The sequence below is a fragment of the Cebidichthys violaceus genome, unplaced genomic scaffold, assembly GCF_023349555.1.
Source record: "Cebidichthys violaceus isolate CVI_PGR_0920_01 unplaced genomic scaffold, fCebVio1.0.p SCAF_8, whole genome shotgun sequence".
Classification (NCBI taxonomy): domain Eukaryota; kingdom Metazoa; phylum Chordata; class Actinopteri; order Perciformes; family Stichaeidae; genus Cebidichthys; species Cebidichthys violaceus.
In genome coordinates this window covers 15,486,122-15,502,401 of record NW_027176964.1, presented here as the reverse complement: position 1 = coordinate 15,502,401, position 16,280 = coordinate 15,486,122, and the positions used below count along the sequence as shown (strand labels likewise).

The following is a 16,280-nucleotide window of genomic DNA, read 5'->3' as shown; positions in this document are numbered from 1 at the left end:
TTATATGTACACAATAAAAACATGCAGTATTAAAGCCAGAATAAAGTCAAATAATTACAAAATTATTGCACTGTTAAGTCAGTATTGTGCAGTTGGAGATTTACATTAAGAGATTATGGCTGCTTGAAATAAATGAGTGTGTGTGTGTGTGTGTGTGTGTGTGTGTGTGTGTGTGTGTGTGTGTGTGTGTGTGTGTGTTTGTGTGTGTTGTAAAATAAATATAAGACTTCACAATCAAATGAACACATCTACCATTTCCTAGACCAGACAGAGGTACATTTGATCTCAAATACAATGTGACCTTTAAGTTGTTAACGCTGGGGTTTGTAATCTTGATTCATTGATTGCTGTCAGGATGTGATGAGAATTTCCACAAAAATATCAAACATATTGTTGAAGAAGATTACCAACCCTGCCTTTAACGTCTGTATGATACTATAAAGGTCTATCTTAGTGCAGTCGAGCACTTTGCGAGTAAATATTTGTTTGTGTAGTCGCATGGAACCATTTGTAGCGAATGTCTTCCATGATGAACACGAAACAGCGTTACAAGTGGTTAGAAAGGGGAAGCCGCACAATCCCAAGGTCCCCCTGAGGCCTTGAGCCCTGAACTCTCAGGGACTGAACTGACGCCACCTGGTAAATGAGTGAGTGTGAGAGGCTGCAAGGGCTTGAAATGCTATAAAAACAAAAGGGACAGCAGTTTGCATACATTCCTCTAATGTCCCAAATTGAGATCAGGAATTTCAAAAAAGCTTTCAGGGGGACTTGCCCCCTTTAGAATCACTGTTAGTGTTCTTATTCTCTTTACCACAAGACATTGCTTTTTAATGGACGACTGACAGAATGTTGAAACTCTTTTCCGTTAACAGACTTACTGGAGCTTATTTCAGCCATGTGTTTTCAAACAAACCAAAATTGAAATCACAAAAGCTATAACCTATTTGCTGCAAATGTTGAGACCAATAGCTCAACGGTATTATTATGTACGTATGGCAGTTTTCCCAGTCACCACTGGGTGGCAGTAGCACATCAACTGTAAGGACACCAGGACACATTTTTAATGAAAACACAGGTCGATTTTTTTGCTCACTTTATAAATAAATAAAAAAGTTGCACAATTTGTATGAATTTACCAAAAATGAAATCTTACATTGACTCATGATGCATACATGGCAAATTCATGCACATTTTATTAAATATTGTTTAAATACAAAATCACAAAATACACAACGGTCTTGCACTCCAGAAATATTTACATTCTAGACTTCGTGTGTCTCAGCAAAGAGCCCCGAAAGGTTAAAACACAGTGTGACATTTGGTGCAGGAGGTGGCACCGCCTGCACTGTGTCGTGTCAATCGCACTGCCGCTGCTTTCAGTCTAGTCAGACGTCGTGTTGTTGAGGTAACGTTTTAAAGGGAGGGGAAGTGCCTGCACAGTTTCTCTCAAAAGCAGTTCCTGAGCCCGTCTCTCCCCTTAACGCCATCAACATGCATGGCGTCAGTCCTTGTGCCAGAGATACAGCTCACGCTGCAGGCTGATTGGTTTGGAATCGTGCTGCATTAGATCTCCGGTGCTCCTTATCTTCAAGGCCTTTCTGTGCCTCGGAAGGCCCCTCTGCTCAGCAGCTGCTGCAGAAAGCAGGACTTTGTATTGCTCGGATTGAGTGAAGCGTGGGAAGGAGCAGTTCTCCATCAGGCTGAAGATTTTCCTTTGTGCCACAACAAAACATGATGGACTTGGTTGCTGAAGACTCTGTCTGATGATCTCTCTTGTGTAGAAATCTAAGTTTACCTGGAAAGATGAAAAATAACAGTTCAAATAACTGCTGTTATTGCTGTTTCAATGTTGCAATGCATGGTGCAGTACAATATTGCACAGTGTGCGCAGCCACCTGCGTCATTACTATAGTCGGAAAGTAACTATGTTGAAGTGGTTTACAGTAAATGATTACGGTCAGCTTGTTTTGGACTTGAAATTGCAATTCTTGTCACTTTTGCAATATACACACTGAATATTTATACGTAAATTAAATTGTGTTTTCCTTATATGCGTATATTTGGGTCTGAGCATATTTTGCTCATATTTTTCACCTGTCTGGGAGACTCAGGACCGATGAACTCTTCATAAATACTTGCTGCTCTCCGCGTTAGCTCCTCCGGACGGTCTGAGGTTTTGAACTCTTGACAGGCGAGCCAGAAGTCCAGATTTTCCTCACAAAACTCTGATTTCAAAAAGTCCCAAAATGCTATTCGTCCACCTTAAACATGAGGGAACATAATGCCATTATAAAGAGAACAGAAACCAACCGTGGTATTAGTTTTGTGTTGCTTGAAAGAGAATGAAAATTACATTTCTGGGAAATGAGTGTCTCAAGAGATTCTCCCAGCAGGCATGTTTCATTTGTTTCTTGTCTGCAGATGGAGGAAAAGTAAGGTTTTTGTGAACATTTTTAATGAAACAATATTATATATGTAGTATGATTAAATTTAAACATCACCTTTTTATTTCCCCCCTCAGTAATGGACTCTGGATGAAGTTATATATTCTGGATTTCCATGCGTTATGTCTACAAGAGAGGATAACAGTATTGAGAAAGTCTGACTTACCCAATAGCCTTTAGAATAAGCCTGGCTTTACTCACATTCTCTTTGTGTCCCGGAGGTCCAGAGACGTCTTAGAGAGCCCGTTCATTGTTGAATTTGAGTTGCACTTCCTTCTCTGTGACTGACTATTTGACAGTATATGTCTCAGTGTGCGTGAATCCTCAGTTTTCTTTAGATTCAAGTGAGATTTCCAACCTCGCCGCTGGTTCCCAACTGCCTCTTCTTACTGACTGTCAAAGCTAGAGTTTCTCCCTGAACCACATGCGCTCTTTGTCTTGCTACCCTTAACCTCTGTTGACATACTGCCCGATTGTTACGAAATTAGAAGAATACTTTCAGTGCGTCAAAGCTTGCACTCTTCCTTAAAGTTTAATTATAGAACAGAAGTATGCTGTGTATCACAACACATCCGTCACATTCTCCAAATGCGTGACATAGTCTCTCCTAGATTTAGCTCACCGTTCAAGTCTCTGCTATTTTTAGTCAGAGTTCCTTTTGTGTGTCTTTCTTCTTTCACGGCTCCTGGATTACCTCCCCTCCATTATCACTGCTGCTTCTTTATGTTTTGACTTTTATTTTTAAATTTTTTTTATTTAAGCTTCTTTAAAATGCTGTCGATTCATGACGTTATATTAAAATGAACATCTTTTTTTTTTTCCCTTGAAGATTTTGTCAGTTTTGCAAAAAAAAAAAAAAGTGTAACCCTCCAGTTACACTGCGCATGTGTCACCCATAGCTTAAGACCAAAGTCCCTGCCATCATTTAACAGGCCTTGGGTTTTCACCTTGAATTCGCAGTTTTGGCTTTCCGCACTAATCGTTTTTAGGCAGCCAAAATATTATAATAATCTTTCATGAACTGAAAAAAACACTGTCAAAGGGTTAAAGTTGTAAGACAAAAACACGGCTAACTTCCAGACTGGACAACGCCCTGGTAGTGACCTGTCAATCACAAGTTAATCCCGCTTAAAGCGAACCCTGCTTTGTTGTCTATTCATCAATGGATGGATCATTTACGGAAAAAACCGTTGTGCTGTATTGAAGAAGATTTGAAACTGGTGATTGAGACCATCAACTCATGTTTACCATGTTTACTGAGGTAATAAATCAAGTGAGAAGTAGAGTCATTTTCTCATTATATACAACACGACTTCTTTGTGCGACGAGAGGAATCACCTCCTGCTGGCTATTAGGAAGAATGCAAGTTTAAGTCACTTCAGCATTCGCTCCGGCTTCACTTTTCACAACCTGAGGTTGCCGCCTGTAAATTATGGATATCATCAGTGCACACTCTATTTGAGAGCCAGTGCAATTACTTCTGAGAAGTACCTCTTTAAAATTTAAAGAGCAGCACTTAAGCAGATAACCAAAAATTGGAGGAGAGCAACTGCAACACAGACAGAAAAATGGAAGATTATTAATGATTTTTTACAAAATGGACTCGATAATTTGTAGGATTAGAAATTCATTAGGGAACTTTAGACACTAAGATTTGGAGGTCACATTGCACATTGAGATTTCACAGTTTGCAAATCTGCAGATTTCAAATATTTATTTTATGTATTAGACATTATATGAGTTTTTTGTTGGCGGATGAGATGGGAGTGGGCGATAATAGACAAATATTTAGATTTCTTTGAATCCTTTGGGAAGTAATCACTGTATTTAATAATACATAAAGAGAAACAAGAAAACAGTTATACAGCTAGCAGCTCTGAGACTTTTTATTTTAGCACAACGCTGCTTTGAGCTAAATGCTGGCAGAATGCTACGATGCTCACAATGACAATGCTAACATGCTGATGCTATACAGGTAAAGTTGACCTTGTTCACCACCTTAGTTTAGTGTGTTATCACGCTAAACTAAGCTAAGTACAGCTGAGACCGATGGGATTGTCAATACTTTTGATGGTATTTGGATTAAATAAAACAAAGTTCAGGAACAGATGAATGCTGGAGGAAAATTCCTCATGAGGGTGGAATGAATGTTTGTGTCAGATTTCAACAGAACATTTAAAAACTTGTTACATAATGTCAATCTGCGAGAGGGGCACTAGAGGAAAAGTCATCAGGACACATTGTCTGGTCAAAATGAATGTCTGTACAACGTTTCATGGGAAATCATTTAGTGGTGTCTATTTCAATCTTGACCTAAAAGTGGTGAACCGAAAGAGCAACATCGTTATCCCAGCAGCTACAGTATATCACCAGCAGGGCTAAACACGTGTTAGTCACAAGCTCAAAATACCCCAAAAAACCCTGCAGCTTTGACCGTCAAGCAACAATAAGCCACAGCTCTGCGTCAGAATCTGAAAGTAACAATGACTTCCTCTTTCTTTTTTTTCTGGCACCAATTTCACCTGTCACTTTGTTAGGACACATTTATCCAGTCATCACGAGTAGGGACTGTTCTTTTAATTCACAATCAGTGACTGAATGTGTACTTTGCGGTAAATGGAATGTGAACATGCACCGTTGAACAGAACGTCATCGTGAAAGAGAAACTACAAAGACCATCCAAGCAAAAAAAAAAAAAAAACGGTTTAGATGACATTGAACCTGAACCTCTTCACTTGCACAGGGACTTGATGCATGTGGTTTGCAGGACCCGGCTGGGCTGTGTCGAACGGAAAGTAGCCGCGAGAGCAGAAGACCTGCTTCATACATGCATCCAATAGTGACCTGCAAAGTTATTATAATTCATACTTTGAATGTGAGTAAAATAAATCCACCGAATGGTGTCATGCGGCGCCGAATACAGTCGGCGTGATAACACTTATGTCGACAGCAGTGAGCCTGCTCCAACACCATCAACAGGGAAATCATGCGAACACTGGACCCACATTTAATCGAGTTGGATCTGACAGATCGACATCAGCAGCAGCTAGAACAGATCAGTAACAACCTCCTCTATCTGGTCGGCAACTCACGACCTGTTGGCTGTGGAACGCTCCTCCTGCAGCCCCACGTTGTGCTGATTCCGTGAATTAATTCCAAAATCGGCTCAAAGCTCACCTGTTTAGGCTGCCGTTTGTTTAAAACTCATGCCTGCTTTTAAGCCATGTTTTAAATGTGTACTTTCTGTTTTTTGTGTCTTTTTAAATGTAAACTTTTGGCCCTTATATGGTCACTTTGTGTTATTTATGCTTGTAATTCTACTCCTGTTCAGCACTTTGTGACTAATGTCTGTGAAAAGCGCTTTAGAAATAAATCTTACTTACTTACCTCAGTATTGAGGCCTATGCTGTAATGTATGATGAGTGAAATATTACTAGAATACTCCCTTTAAAGTTACCACTAAAGCACTTGCGACCCCACGTCACTGAATCTAATAACTATGAGATAATAAATCCTAATTAATAGCTACTCAAAACGATCCCATGACTACGACTCATCTCATGATATCATAATTATGACATATTATATACTCAAGATTATTAGAAATTACCTCATGATTCTTTTCTCAATCATGAATCATAATAAGGACTCAAACTTTTTTTCTCCTACTGGCACAAAGCTTCCAACCACTGTATTACATAATACTCACTGAATGAAGCAAAACATGTATCATCATTTTAGCTGCTGCTCCTAAATCAATAAAACAATATATGCATTGTAAAAAGCAATTGAATTAAGTAAACATTTTTTTTTTTAAACAAAAAAATATGATGTTCCAAAAGGAAAATCCCAATAAAAAGTCTTTTTATCCCCTGAAAACCCTCCCTATATCCTGGTTTATGTCTTTGTTTCAATAGAATATCTCCAAGAAGTGACACTCAACATGTTAAATGATCTCACCCTCTATATGGCCCTTTTTAGTAAGCGCACATGATTCATTACTAAATCATTGCTGAGGAAGCTGTGTAAACACAGGCGGAGCAGAGAAGCACCACAGAATAGTGATCTAGGTCTGCTTGTGAGTGGGTGTTACACCATTTCCTACATTAAACCAGGTCAATCACACCTATTCAGGCCACGGGGGACCAGGATATGCAACGCAACTGTTACTTACTGTTTGATGCATGAATGAACCTCAGAGTGGGTCAGCAGAGTCTTTGATCATCACCGTCATCTTTTTTAAGATGTGGTAACCTAACTCACAGATGATTCAGTAGGTGTATACTGTAGACATAAGCATAGAGCCTTGATTTGCATGATATGAATTGAGCATTGTGGTCATGGTGGTATACTTTTGATCACATAGTAGTTTTACATGATACAACTCCAGCAGACAGAATCAAGTTGGAAAACATTTTTACAAATTTTAATATCTATTATTATCTATATCATTGGGTTTAACATTTCGAAATGATGGTCAAGTAGTTTCTCCCTGTGTGCTTTAGCTTTCTTTCACAGTGTGAAGGTTTTCCAGGTTGCACGGACTGGAGACTCTTGGTGTGTGTTCTGGCTGTTTCCACATCTTCCGACTGATGCATGCTGGGATAGATGTGATAGATTTAAGACCAAAGAGGAAAACACTACGCTGCCTGAAGGCGAAAAACAGAGAGGGCGAGGAGGAGGTTCTTCCCTCAGGCTATCCATGTACTGAAACACTGACGGTCACATCTGAAACTCACTAAATATAATTCATGAACATAAATCCACCCACCTGACATTCATTAGTGTATCTACCGGTTATGATGTTTATAGTGAAATATCTTCTATTCTACCGGTTGCATTTTCCCCACAGGATGAATTATAAAAACTTTGGGGATCCATTAACTTTTCATTTAGCGCCACCATCAGGTCAAACTTTTTATTTGTCTAATAAGCCTACTCTGTTTTTTTAAAAAATCTAATCAAATCAGATGAAGTACCCACAAAAACGTATGATATCACCATCAGCCTCAGCTGCACCTGGTGTTTAGTGCTAATTAGCTAAAGTTAGCACGCTACACTGAGAGGCTGACCAAAGTCATGGTCATTGTGAGCATGCTAGCATGCTACAGCCTCACAGAGAAGCTAACGTGGCTGTAGACTGTTAGTCCACATGTCTTCAAATCCTAAAAATGAGTCTGTTTTCATTTTACATCTTTGACTGAAGTAGATTTTCATCATTTTTCACCTTCCTCTAAAATCGACCTGAAACAAAGCGTCCTTTGTTGAACCGGTTGAGCAACATCACACAGTAATCCAGTGACCTCCTGCACACCGCTCATGTGGTTGCAAAAAGGATGACTTCTGTCTCATGACACACGTGGCGGCTAAACCGACGGTCTCACCGACTGAGTGGTATCTATAGTGGATATCCTCCAAGTTCTACATACATAGCGATTTGTAGATTTGTGTCATACGGTGCGTGACAACTCAAATGTCCTGTCTCTCATTCTTGGTCTTCGATAGCGTCTCATGGTCGTATCTACTGTTGGATCATCTTGTTACTAATAAACAGAGCATCGCAAATGAGGATAGGATGACTCGTCAGGCAATGATTCATCTGCGTCAGTTTAACGGCTCAGCGTGTGAAAAAAAAAAAAACGACCTTTGTGAGAAATAAAAAGGATGTTCTCATCCTGCTGAAAGCCCTTTTGGCAAAAACAGAAAATGACCGCTTTTACACTGACAATTTGCTGTCTATTGCTCTCTAAAAGCACAAAATAGCTTCAGAGGCATTATTACTCGTCTATGTTCACCCGCCTCAGTGTGTGTGCTTGCACAAATGCAAGGATGAACAAGTGACATTAAAAGAGGATGTGGCTGAGCAGTTGGGTCTTAACACTTCTCCCTAATTTCTGTAACCTTTTCAAGAGTGATACTTGATAGGTTTCCACTTATGAACTTCCCTTTTGGGTTTTTTTTTTTTGTAATATAATCCTGTTCCAGTTTTAAAACTAAGAACAATTTATGAGGATGAGGTCTGATTTTTATACCCATAAATGAAAGACTGAATGTTAAAACAAAGGCATGCATGAACTGCAGAATGTGCTTGGAAGACATTCAAAAGCAACATAGGACAATGACGCATCTGGCTACGTAGGTGGAAGCATTATGCAACAACCTTTTCTCAATGAGGTCCTAATTAACCCTTCAAGTTGTGAAAATGTGAGAGATATGGTGTGCGACACTAACATTGACTGAATGGTATTTCACCCGTTGTAAACTTACCGTGTGATGAGTAGCAGAGACAGGCTGATGCAAAAATACAAAGTACATAAAAGTGTATGACAATTTAAATTGAAATGATTTGTCCAAAAGGGGAAAACCCTTAACATACAGTCCCCCCGACTGTATGTTAAGGGTTAAAGAAATGATTTGACATTTCTCAAAATGTCTTCACTTTCTTGCTGAGAGTTAGATGAGAAGATTGATAATACTCTCAACATGGACTAACTCAAGAAAACAAAACGTACTTTTTCCCTAAAATGTCAAACTATTCCTTAAAGTTTGGAATCTAAATACACACTGTTCAGTATTGCAGAGAACATGAGGAATACTTCTGGTGTGCTGCTGAAGACTCAGTACGTATTCTAACAATGAGTAAGTATTTGAATGAATGAAATCTGAATGAGTGAATGAATTGGTGAGTAAGTTGCTTCGCGGATTCTTAAGATGTGTATCTAAAGCTTCATGGGAGCCTGACCTTGTTTATGTCTGTCTATTTATGTGAGAAGAACAGACTTTAGTCCATGTGGCACCGCAGGTTTAAAAGCAGTTGTTTTGTGTAGATTTAAAAGCAAATATATAGTTTATTAACAAATATGTACAAATTCACCTCAATAGTCCCATTCACATAACGTTCTCACCAACTGTGGAGTTCATATAGCTTATTACAAATTATTATAATTGTAACATCAATGTCATTTCAGCGTGCGACAGTATTGTTGTCAGAATGTAACAACGTTTTCATTTCATAACACTGTGCATAAAAATACACATCTTGATAGCGTACTTTTCTACTGCTTTAGTGAGATAACAATAATCTTGAGATGGTGTGCAACCTTTAGCTCGAGCACTTGTTTCTTCGGGTGGAGGGTGTTGTTTGCACCACATGCACTTCCTGCCATCTCGTACAGAAAGTCCCTTCTATTTTCACTACATAATTGCGGCATCGCTGGGAAGTCCTTTGCTTTACAGTTGTCACATCTGAAAATGTACGACGGTGACCATTTTTGGCCTCTTGCCGTCCCTTTCTTTCGTTATACCAGCTGGTTGTGAACAAACCGTCTTCGGCTTTTTTTTTTTTTTTTTACAACAGGGTTGACTTCTCCTTTCTAACACAGTCATGTGAGGCCGTGGCCAACCCCGACGCAATGTCACCTCTGCCTCAGAAGGAAGGCACGATAGCCAAGACAAGCAAACACACAGCTTCCGTCAGGCGGCCCCGCATTAGGGGAACAGCGTCTACAAACGTAATGTCTGTTTTCTTTACATCTTAACTGATTCCGATGTGGAGTCCAGTAGAGTCTGATAGACGTCAGACCTGAGGAAACGTGGGTAGGAGTCCCTCTCCATTAACCCGTAGACAATCCTCCGGGCATCGTCGAAGCACACGGCGGAGGGCGTCTTCATGTTCCGCCTGATCAGCTCTCTGGTCTTGTGGTCAATGTTGATCTGGAAGCAGAGGAATAACAATGAGGACAGTTAGAAAGTAGCAACAGGGGTGTGACGTATTGCGAAAAAATAAAGCGAATCCCTCTGCAATATAAAAAACGCCGCGCTTACTTCTCTCGGAGCCTCAGCTTGAATATAGAGCTTGAAGATCTTTTTGGCCCTGGAGGACATCCTGAAGGAAGACTTGATCTTCTTATAGTCCTCACACACCAGCCAAAACTCAATGTTTTCATCGCTGAACTCCGACTTCAAGAAGGCCTGGAATATCTTCATGCCGTCTAAACAGAAAACGAAAAGCTAGTTAGTCAGCAATGAGGAAGAATACTGATCGTGAAACGGGACAACGGATCTGTACGTAACTCACATTTGGATGATAGAAGGCTCTCTAGTGAATGTGACCACTGGGACATCTCCTCATAACAGAGCCTGCAAACACAATGGTGCGCTGTCACTCACATGAGCAACAAGTATGCCAACATTTCAGATCTTTATTTCCCAGTGGAGAAATGTCCTTTAAACCCTTCCACTTACCCCTCAGTGTTAGCGGCTTGAGACGATCTACGCTGCAGCCGAGACTTCAGGTTTCCTGCCCTGGTTAACCAAACACAAAATCAACCAGGCTCATTCACTGGCGGGTTGTTCTTCTATGAAAAAAGGCTTATGACACACACACACACAAAAAAAAAAAAAAAAAAGTAGATAATTGCGATAAAATATTTACCTCTTCTTGTTATCAGTGTCCATGTTGAGGTGTTGCAGCTCCCGTGGTCGTGATGTATCTCGACTCGGCATGGCAACAATGCGCTGCACGTGTGTGACCGTGTGTTGGGGCTGCTCTTCGAGAGACGTGTGACTGTGTGACTGAATCCACTGGTGTCAACTTATATATATATATATATATACACACACACACACACAGCAGAAGTCTGAAATGAGGTTGGTGTGTGGCGTCACAACGTCGCACTGAACTAACCACAGAAAAAGAGGAAGTTGGGGGGTGACGCAAACCTGCGCGGTATGCGACTATAGCCTGTCTGTAGTGTGCTTAGACCTGCATCGTGTTTATTTTAGAGTCTGGGCATGCAAATGGGGCAGTGGAAAATTCAGCAGCAGATAGGCAAATGATTTAGACTCTGTTCCTGTCAAAAGTGCCACAGTTTTAAGCTTTGGAAACAATCTTCCCTTTGCAAATGAAAACTGATAAACAATGACGTGCATGCTCGCTCAATTCAATACACTGAGGGGTTCTGCTCCTATACAGCCTTACTCGGGCTGGTATCACCACTAGTGTTTTTGGTTGGTAGATAGTCAAACTATTCCTTTCACCAGTTCACTTTGTTAACTTAAGAGAGTTGAACCGAACATCTAAAATCCATGTTTCTCTACTTACCTGTAGTGCTGCTTATCAATCTGGATTGTTTTAGTGTGAGCTGCCACTTTTTGAGACATCGTCTAGACATTTCAGTCTAGTAATGACTGAAATGTTTAGAATATTTAATATCCATGTCTGTTGCTCCAGTGATACCTCAGCGTCTGAGTCTCTAAATGTCATTTATTACTTCAACATGAACACAGTTCTTACTAGCGTGTATTTTGGGGTTTTTGTCTCTGACAGAAACAGTAGCTTCAGGCATTTAGTGGTACTGTGCCGCAAAGTTCAGTCTTGCTCTGGGTCAATTAGAACTTCATTTATTTGCTAATGACTTGTTATAGTCGGCTATAGCTTCTTGTCATCACTAGATATTTGAGAGTGGAAGCATACAGGAAATGTGTGTGTGTGTGGGGGGGGGGAACAGAGGGGGATGACATGAAACACAAGTCGCCCACCGGAACCAAACCAGAGACACTGTGTTTATGTGGCATATTACTAAGCCGCCGCCGCAGTGTTTCCATTTTAGACAAGACTGAAACTTGTAGAAACAAAAAAGTTGAATGCCATATCTATCTATGCCTTATAGGTACAGTAAAATAAGACATCTTTGGCTCAGGACACAGTTTTTATCAGAAACCTAAGGTCTAGATCTAACCAGTTTGTAAACATCATTGAATAAAATATCCTCAAACCTTCCTCAATGTTGTGAGCCGTGTCACTGAAGTATGTTTTATTCGCTTCCTGTTTTGTTGACAGGAAGTTGTGTCAAAACAAAAGCTTTCGCTTGTCATCTGGACATTCCTATGGCTTATCAAAGTCTTTAATAAAAGAGAACATGATCTGACCATTTTCCAGTTCCTTCTCTTTATCCAATAGTTCAGCGGCAATGATGTAAGCATAACAACATTTTTGGACCGCTGCTTATTTATGACAACTTTATTGCGTTATTATTAAAAACTTCCAGTCTGGCTCAGGTTGTCCTTGATTATCTGCTTTCATCACATGACTATTGAGAGCTTCAGCTCTAATCACAAAGCCGCTCCCATTTCTACATCCTGTAAGTTCCTGATCCTCATACGTGATGCAGGAATACTTGAACTCCCACATGTTTAGCTAACATGTTCTAATATACCCAGTCATGTCGATGCTGTATATAAAAGCATCCTTGTGTGTTCATCACCTGAAAAAAAACAAAAAACCTGGAGACTTTCCTTACATCTCATGTAGATTAATTAGTATTTTTCACTAAATTTGACAAAATCAGATTACTCAAACTCTTGCATCCTTTCAGATTACCATCACCTTACCTGGACTTTTGTAGGAAATCTTTTTTTTTATAAGATATCATACGAACTGTTTGGGGACCATCAAAGTCTTTAGAGTTCATTCTCTGGGGACCATGAATGTCCCCGAGGACTTTAGGTTTCTTCAGAAAACGTATTTCTACAGGACAGCCTACGATTTGTCAATTCGTTTAAAGATGTTGTGTTATAACCTATAATTCTACTTTATCCACCTGATCTACCTACATCTTATTTCAATGTCCTCCTCATTGTATTGGACTGCTTTTGTTTTTCGATCAGTCTGTACTCACAGCTGATTAACTACTAAATCAGAATGTAACTTTGAAGGGACTCTTCAACAAGCTGCAAGTTTGACATAAAATGTACCTCAAGACTTGAAAAAGTCAAGTTTTAAAGTAAAGTCAATGCTTTTTGAACCGTTGTCTGTGTTCATGTTAGTTTGCTTGACAGGAAATGTTTTGTGTTAGCAGGCAGCTGTTAGCAGGCTTGTGGTGACATAAACTGCTATCTCAGACATGTTCTTTATCGGCTGCAGCACTCGTCTGTGAGTTTCCTCCATCAACTGCCGTCACTCTGAGGATTATAACTTTGCTCAGTCGCTATCATATGTCTTCTTCACTTCCTGCAATAGCTACTGTAGTTTTTTCGCTGGGCTACTCATATTAACGGCTGCAGATTAAACATGTGGTTTGTCAAACGCGCTCTTTTTACAGTATGAACTTAACCCTTCTCCCACAAACAGGTGAGCGCAACACGAGTTGTTCAAACTAGAGGAAGCTGCGGCGGGCTGTCTGCACTAGTCAAAGTGGGTCGTGCGACAAAACCTCTCAGAATAAATCCTTTCGCACATTCAATACCACCGACACGAGCAGAACAAAATGTTCGTCTAACACCCTGCAGTCACATGGAGAAACCACGATGTGCCTACTTCCACTTTCCACACACGAAGAAAAAAGCCCAAATCAGATAATAAACACGTTAAGATTGGACATGCAAAAGGGAACAATGTAACTGTAGCATCATTTTAATGCATTCGTGTCCTTTTAATTTAAGTCCTATATGCTGACATTACTTTCTTTTGTGGATCTGAACATCATGTCTCGATGTGGAAATCTTGTTTTGTTATGCTCTTTTGTATTTGCATGCTTTTTACATAGAAGAGTTTTACATAAGATCGTAAAATCCACCATGTCCTCGCCAGACATGACAAGGCAAAAAAAAAAAAGTGATAAAATAGCAAATACTGTCTAATACTCTCCATGACACAACCTGCACTAATCTTCTTTTAAGGGGGAGATTAACGTAAATGACGATGAGCTTAGTTAGAGAGGATTTTCTTTTTCCCACCACATCAGATTCAAAGATTGTGGTTTGAATCCTCTAAGACACTTTTTCATGTTGAATGAACTCCAACTGAAGTTGCCACCAAAAGTTGCCCTCCCATCCACGCCCCTGTGTCTGGCAAGTTTGAGACATCGATGTACAAACTCCCTCTAACGCAACGGAGACGTTGCGGAAATACACCAAACAGAGAGTGAGAGAGGAAGCGGTTTTTCCTCTTCATTTTTTTGTTGTTGTTGTTGTCTTCTTGTTTACTGAATGAGGCTGATGGAAGGACTCTGTTGCCATCTGGTGTATTTTGTGACCAATGACCGGATCACAGTACACAGACAGGTCTTCTGTGACAACAACAAGACCGCACCCAAAGGTCAATCAACTATTTAGATTTTAAGATATATTCAATCTAGAACAAGAAAACACAAAACCGAGACAAATGTTTAACAATAAACTCACATATTTATTTGCATGTGAAAGAGCATGTTGGGGTTCATATTTGCATAATCAATCAAGTGTTAATAATACTTTAAAATAAAGGGATTCTTTTTATTATTAACCTCATGGGGTGGAGGAGAGAAAAATAGATTACGTGCACAGTCTCTTTAAAGATTTTTTTTTTCTTCTTTTTCTTTTTTCACCATGACATAATTAAAGAGATGACGTATAATACAAGCCACAAAATCTCTGTAAAAGCTGTAACTGTCTACTGAAACACACGGATTGAGAAAAGCTATTTCTGCTAGACTTGGGATCTGGATTGCACGGCGGAAAAAAAAACCTTTTATCTACACTGAAATTTTTTGGTGAAAGGATTTTGCGAGCCTACGTCTGAGAGGCTGTCCTTTTTTTTTTTTTTTTTAAAAACAGTCACCTTGAATCAGTTCTCCTCAGGAGTCCCTGATAGATGTCAGATTTTAGGAAGCGCGGGTAGGAATCCCTGGCCATCAGACTGTAGATGAGCTTCTGTGCCGAATCAAACGAAGTCAGGGAAGGCTTGGAGATGTTCTTTGTTATGTTTTCTCTGGTACCACAATCTATGTTGATCTGGAATCAAACAATGTTGCCCAGAGGGCGTCTCAGCAACTACTTTCATCATCATTCACTCTAATGTTCTGGAGGGGGGGGGGGGGGGGCAACTTGTGTGCACTTAAAGTAACTTTCTGAAGTTTTACCACAGTAAAATACACAAATACACCACCTTATAACAGTCCATATATCACTATAGGCTTATAATCAATGACCATCTTTTTTAAAAATTTGAATTCCTAAAAAAAAAAAAATTGTTTACCTGTCTGGGCGCTTCTGTTTGGACAAACTCCGAGTAGATCCTGTTGGCAGAGGAGATCATCTCTGGCGTCGTCTTGATTTTTTTATAGTCCTCACAGGCGAGCCAAAACAGTATGTTCTCCTCGCTGTACTCGGACTTCAGGAACTCCCGGAAAGCTATCTGTCCGGCTGGAAATCACAGACGACAGTGAGCGCGCAGCAATACACACGATCGAACGCACGCGCAATCAAAGGAGACTCTCACCTTTACAACTGAGGACTTTGTCCACAGACTCACTCCAAGTCTCAACATCCTCCAGTGGATCCTTGGGAAAGCAACACATTCTACCCTTGAAAAGAGCATCAAGATCTATCACTAGCCCAGTTATCTGTGAACTCCACAGCACATAGCAACTGCAAAACCACACTGGCAGGTCAAGTCATTCATAGTATGTTATGTTCTAAGACGACTGTCGGTGCATTTAAGCATCTGACAGCAACCTCACATCACTATAAGCCCCCATCAGAAATAAAGCACAATGCAAAGTGAGACTTACAGTGAGTGAAAACCTCCTTGGTATTTTCCACATGGCTGCTGTAAGGTGTTGCCTGCTGAAAATTGTAAAGGCCCAATAATCAAATGTGCAGTAACTCACTTTATCGCCATCTCCTCGTCCTCTACAAAAGGGAGACAGAGATAAGATCCTGCCAGACTGAAGATGGGGTTGTGATTCTTTGGGATCGAGGGAGTCAAGTGACTGAACAAATCTAAATGACCCCCACCCAACATGGACGGAATATATGGAAATCTGTATGCAAAGTGTTGTTGTTGGGAGAAGAGAC

General features: G+C 40.1%; 3 protein-coding genes across 4 annotated transcripts; all 3 read right to left on the bottom strand.

Moving 5' to 3' along the window:
• Positions 1–1,087: 1,087 nt before the first annotated feature.
• Positions 1,088–3,127, bottom strand: LOC137865927 (regulator of G-protein signaling 21-like). The gene is made up of 5 exons (XM_068701511.1): positions 2,646–3,127; positions 2,502–2,570; positions 2,354–2,415; positions 2,095–2,261; positions 1,088–1,795 (listed from the first exon to the last, which is right to left on the bottom strand). Exons 1-5 carry the CDS (start codon positions 2,693–2,695, stop codon positions 1,502–1,504), a joined length of 642 nt encoding a protein of 213 aa, XP_068557612.1. The 5' UTR covers positions 2,696–3,127; the 3' UTR covers positions 1,088–1,501.
• A 6,145-nt stretch (positions 3,128–9,272) lies between these two features.
• On the bottom strand, positions 9,273–11,057 carry LOC137866016 (regulator of G-protein signaling 13-like). The gene is made up of 5 exons (XM_068701645.1): positions 10,879–11,057; positions 10,689–10,748; positions 10,522–10,583; positions 10,269–10,435; positions 9,273–10,157 (listed from the first exon to the last, which is right to left on the bottom strand). The coding sequence occupies exons 1-5, from the start codon at positions 10,947–10,949 to the stop codon at positions 9,972–9,974; spliced, it is 546 nt and encodes a 181-aa protein (XP_068557746.1). The 5' UTR covers positions 10,950–11,057; the 3' UTR covers positions 9,273–9,971.
• A 3,665-nt stretch (positions 11,058–14,722) lies between these two features.
• rgs1 (regulator of G protein signaling 1) lies at positions 14,723–16,161 on the bottom strand. Of its 2 annotated transcripts, none has more exons than XM_068738127.1 (4): positions 16,094–16,161; positions 15,703–15,787; positions 15,460–15,626; positions 14,723–15,215 (listed from the first exon to the last, which is right to left on the bottom strand). In XM_068738127.1, exons 2-4 carry the CDS (start codon positions 15,779–15,781, stop codon positions 15,039–15,041), a joined length of 423 nt encoding a protein of 140 aa, XP_068594228.1. In that variant the 5' UTR covers positions 15,782–15,787; positions 16,094–16,161; the 3' UTR covers positions 14,723–15,038. The 2 variants fall into 2 exon arrangements, with proteins under 2 accessions (XP_068594228.1, XP_068594227.1); XM_068738126.1 differs by having other exon boundaries at positions 15,995–16,155.
• Between the last annotated feature and the right edge of the window lie 119 nt (positions 16,162–16,280).

Coding starts and splice junctions, on each gene's coding strand:
- LOC137866016 (XM_068701645.1), bottom strand. CDS start 10,949: ATGCCGAGTCGAGATACATCACGACCACGGGAGCTGCAACACCTCAAC. Junction 10,584..10,688: donor CAAGCCGCTAACACTGAGGG/GTAAGTGGAAGG, acceptor TTGTGTTTGCAG/GCTCTGTTATGAGGAGATGT. Junction 10,158..10,268: donor AAGCTGAGGCTCCGAGAGAA/GTAAGCGCGGCG, acceptor CTCTGCTTCCAG/ATCAACATTGACCACAAGAC.
- rgs1 (XM_068738126.1), bottom strand. CDS start 16,027: ATGTGGAAAATACCAAGGAGGTTTTCACTCACT. Junction 15,788..15,994: donor CAAGGAGGTTTTCACTCACT/GTAAGTCTCACT, acceptor GCTCTTTTCAAG/GGTAGAATGTGTTGCTTTCC. Junction 15,627..15,702: donor CAAAGTCCTCAGTTGTAAAG/GTGAGAGTCTCC, acceptor TGTGATTTCCAG/CCGGACAGATAGCTTTCCGG.
- LOC137865927 (XM_068701511.1), bottom strand. CDS start 2,695: ATGAACGGGCTCTCTAAGACGTCTCTGGACCTCCGGGACACAAAGAGA. Junction 2,571..2,645: donor CTCCGGGACACAAAGAGAAT/GTGAGTAAAGCC, acceptor CCTCTCTTGTAG/ACATAACGCATGGAAATCCA. Junction 2,416..2,501: donor CTGAGGGGGGAAATAAAAAG/GTGATGTTTAAA, acceptor CTCCATCTGCAG/ACAAGAAACAAATGAAACAT.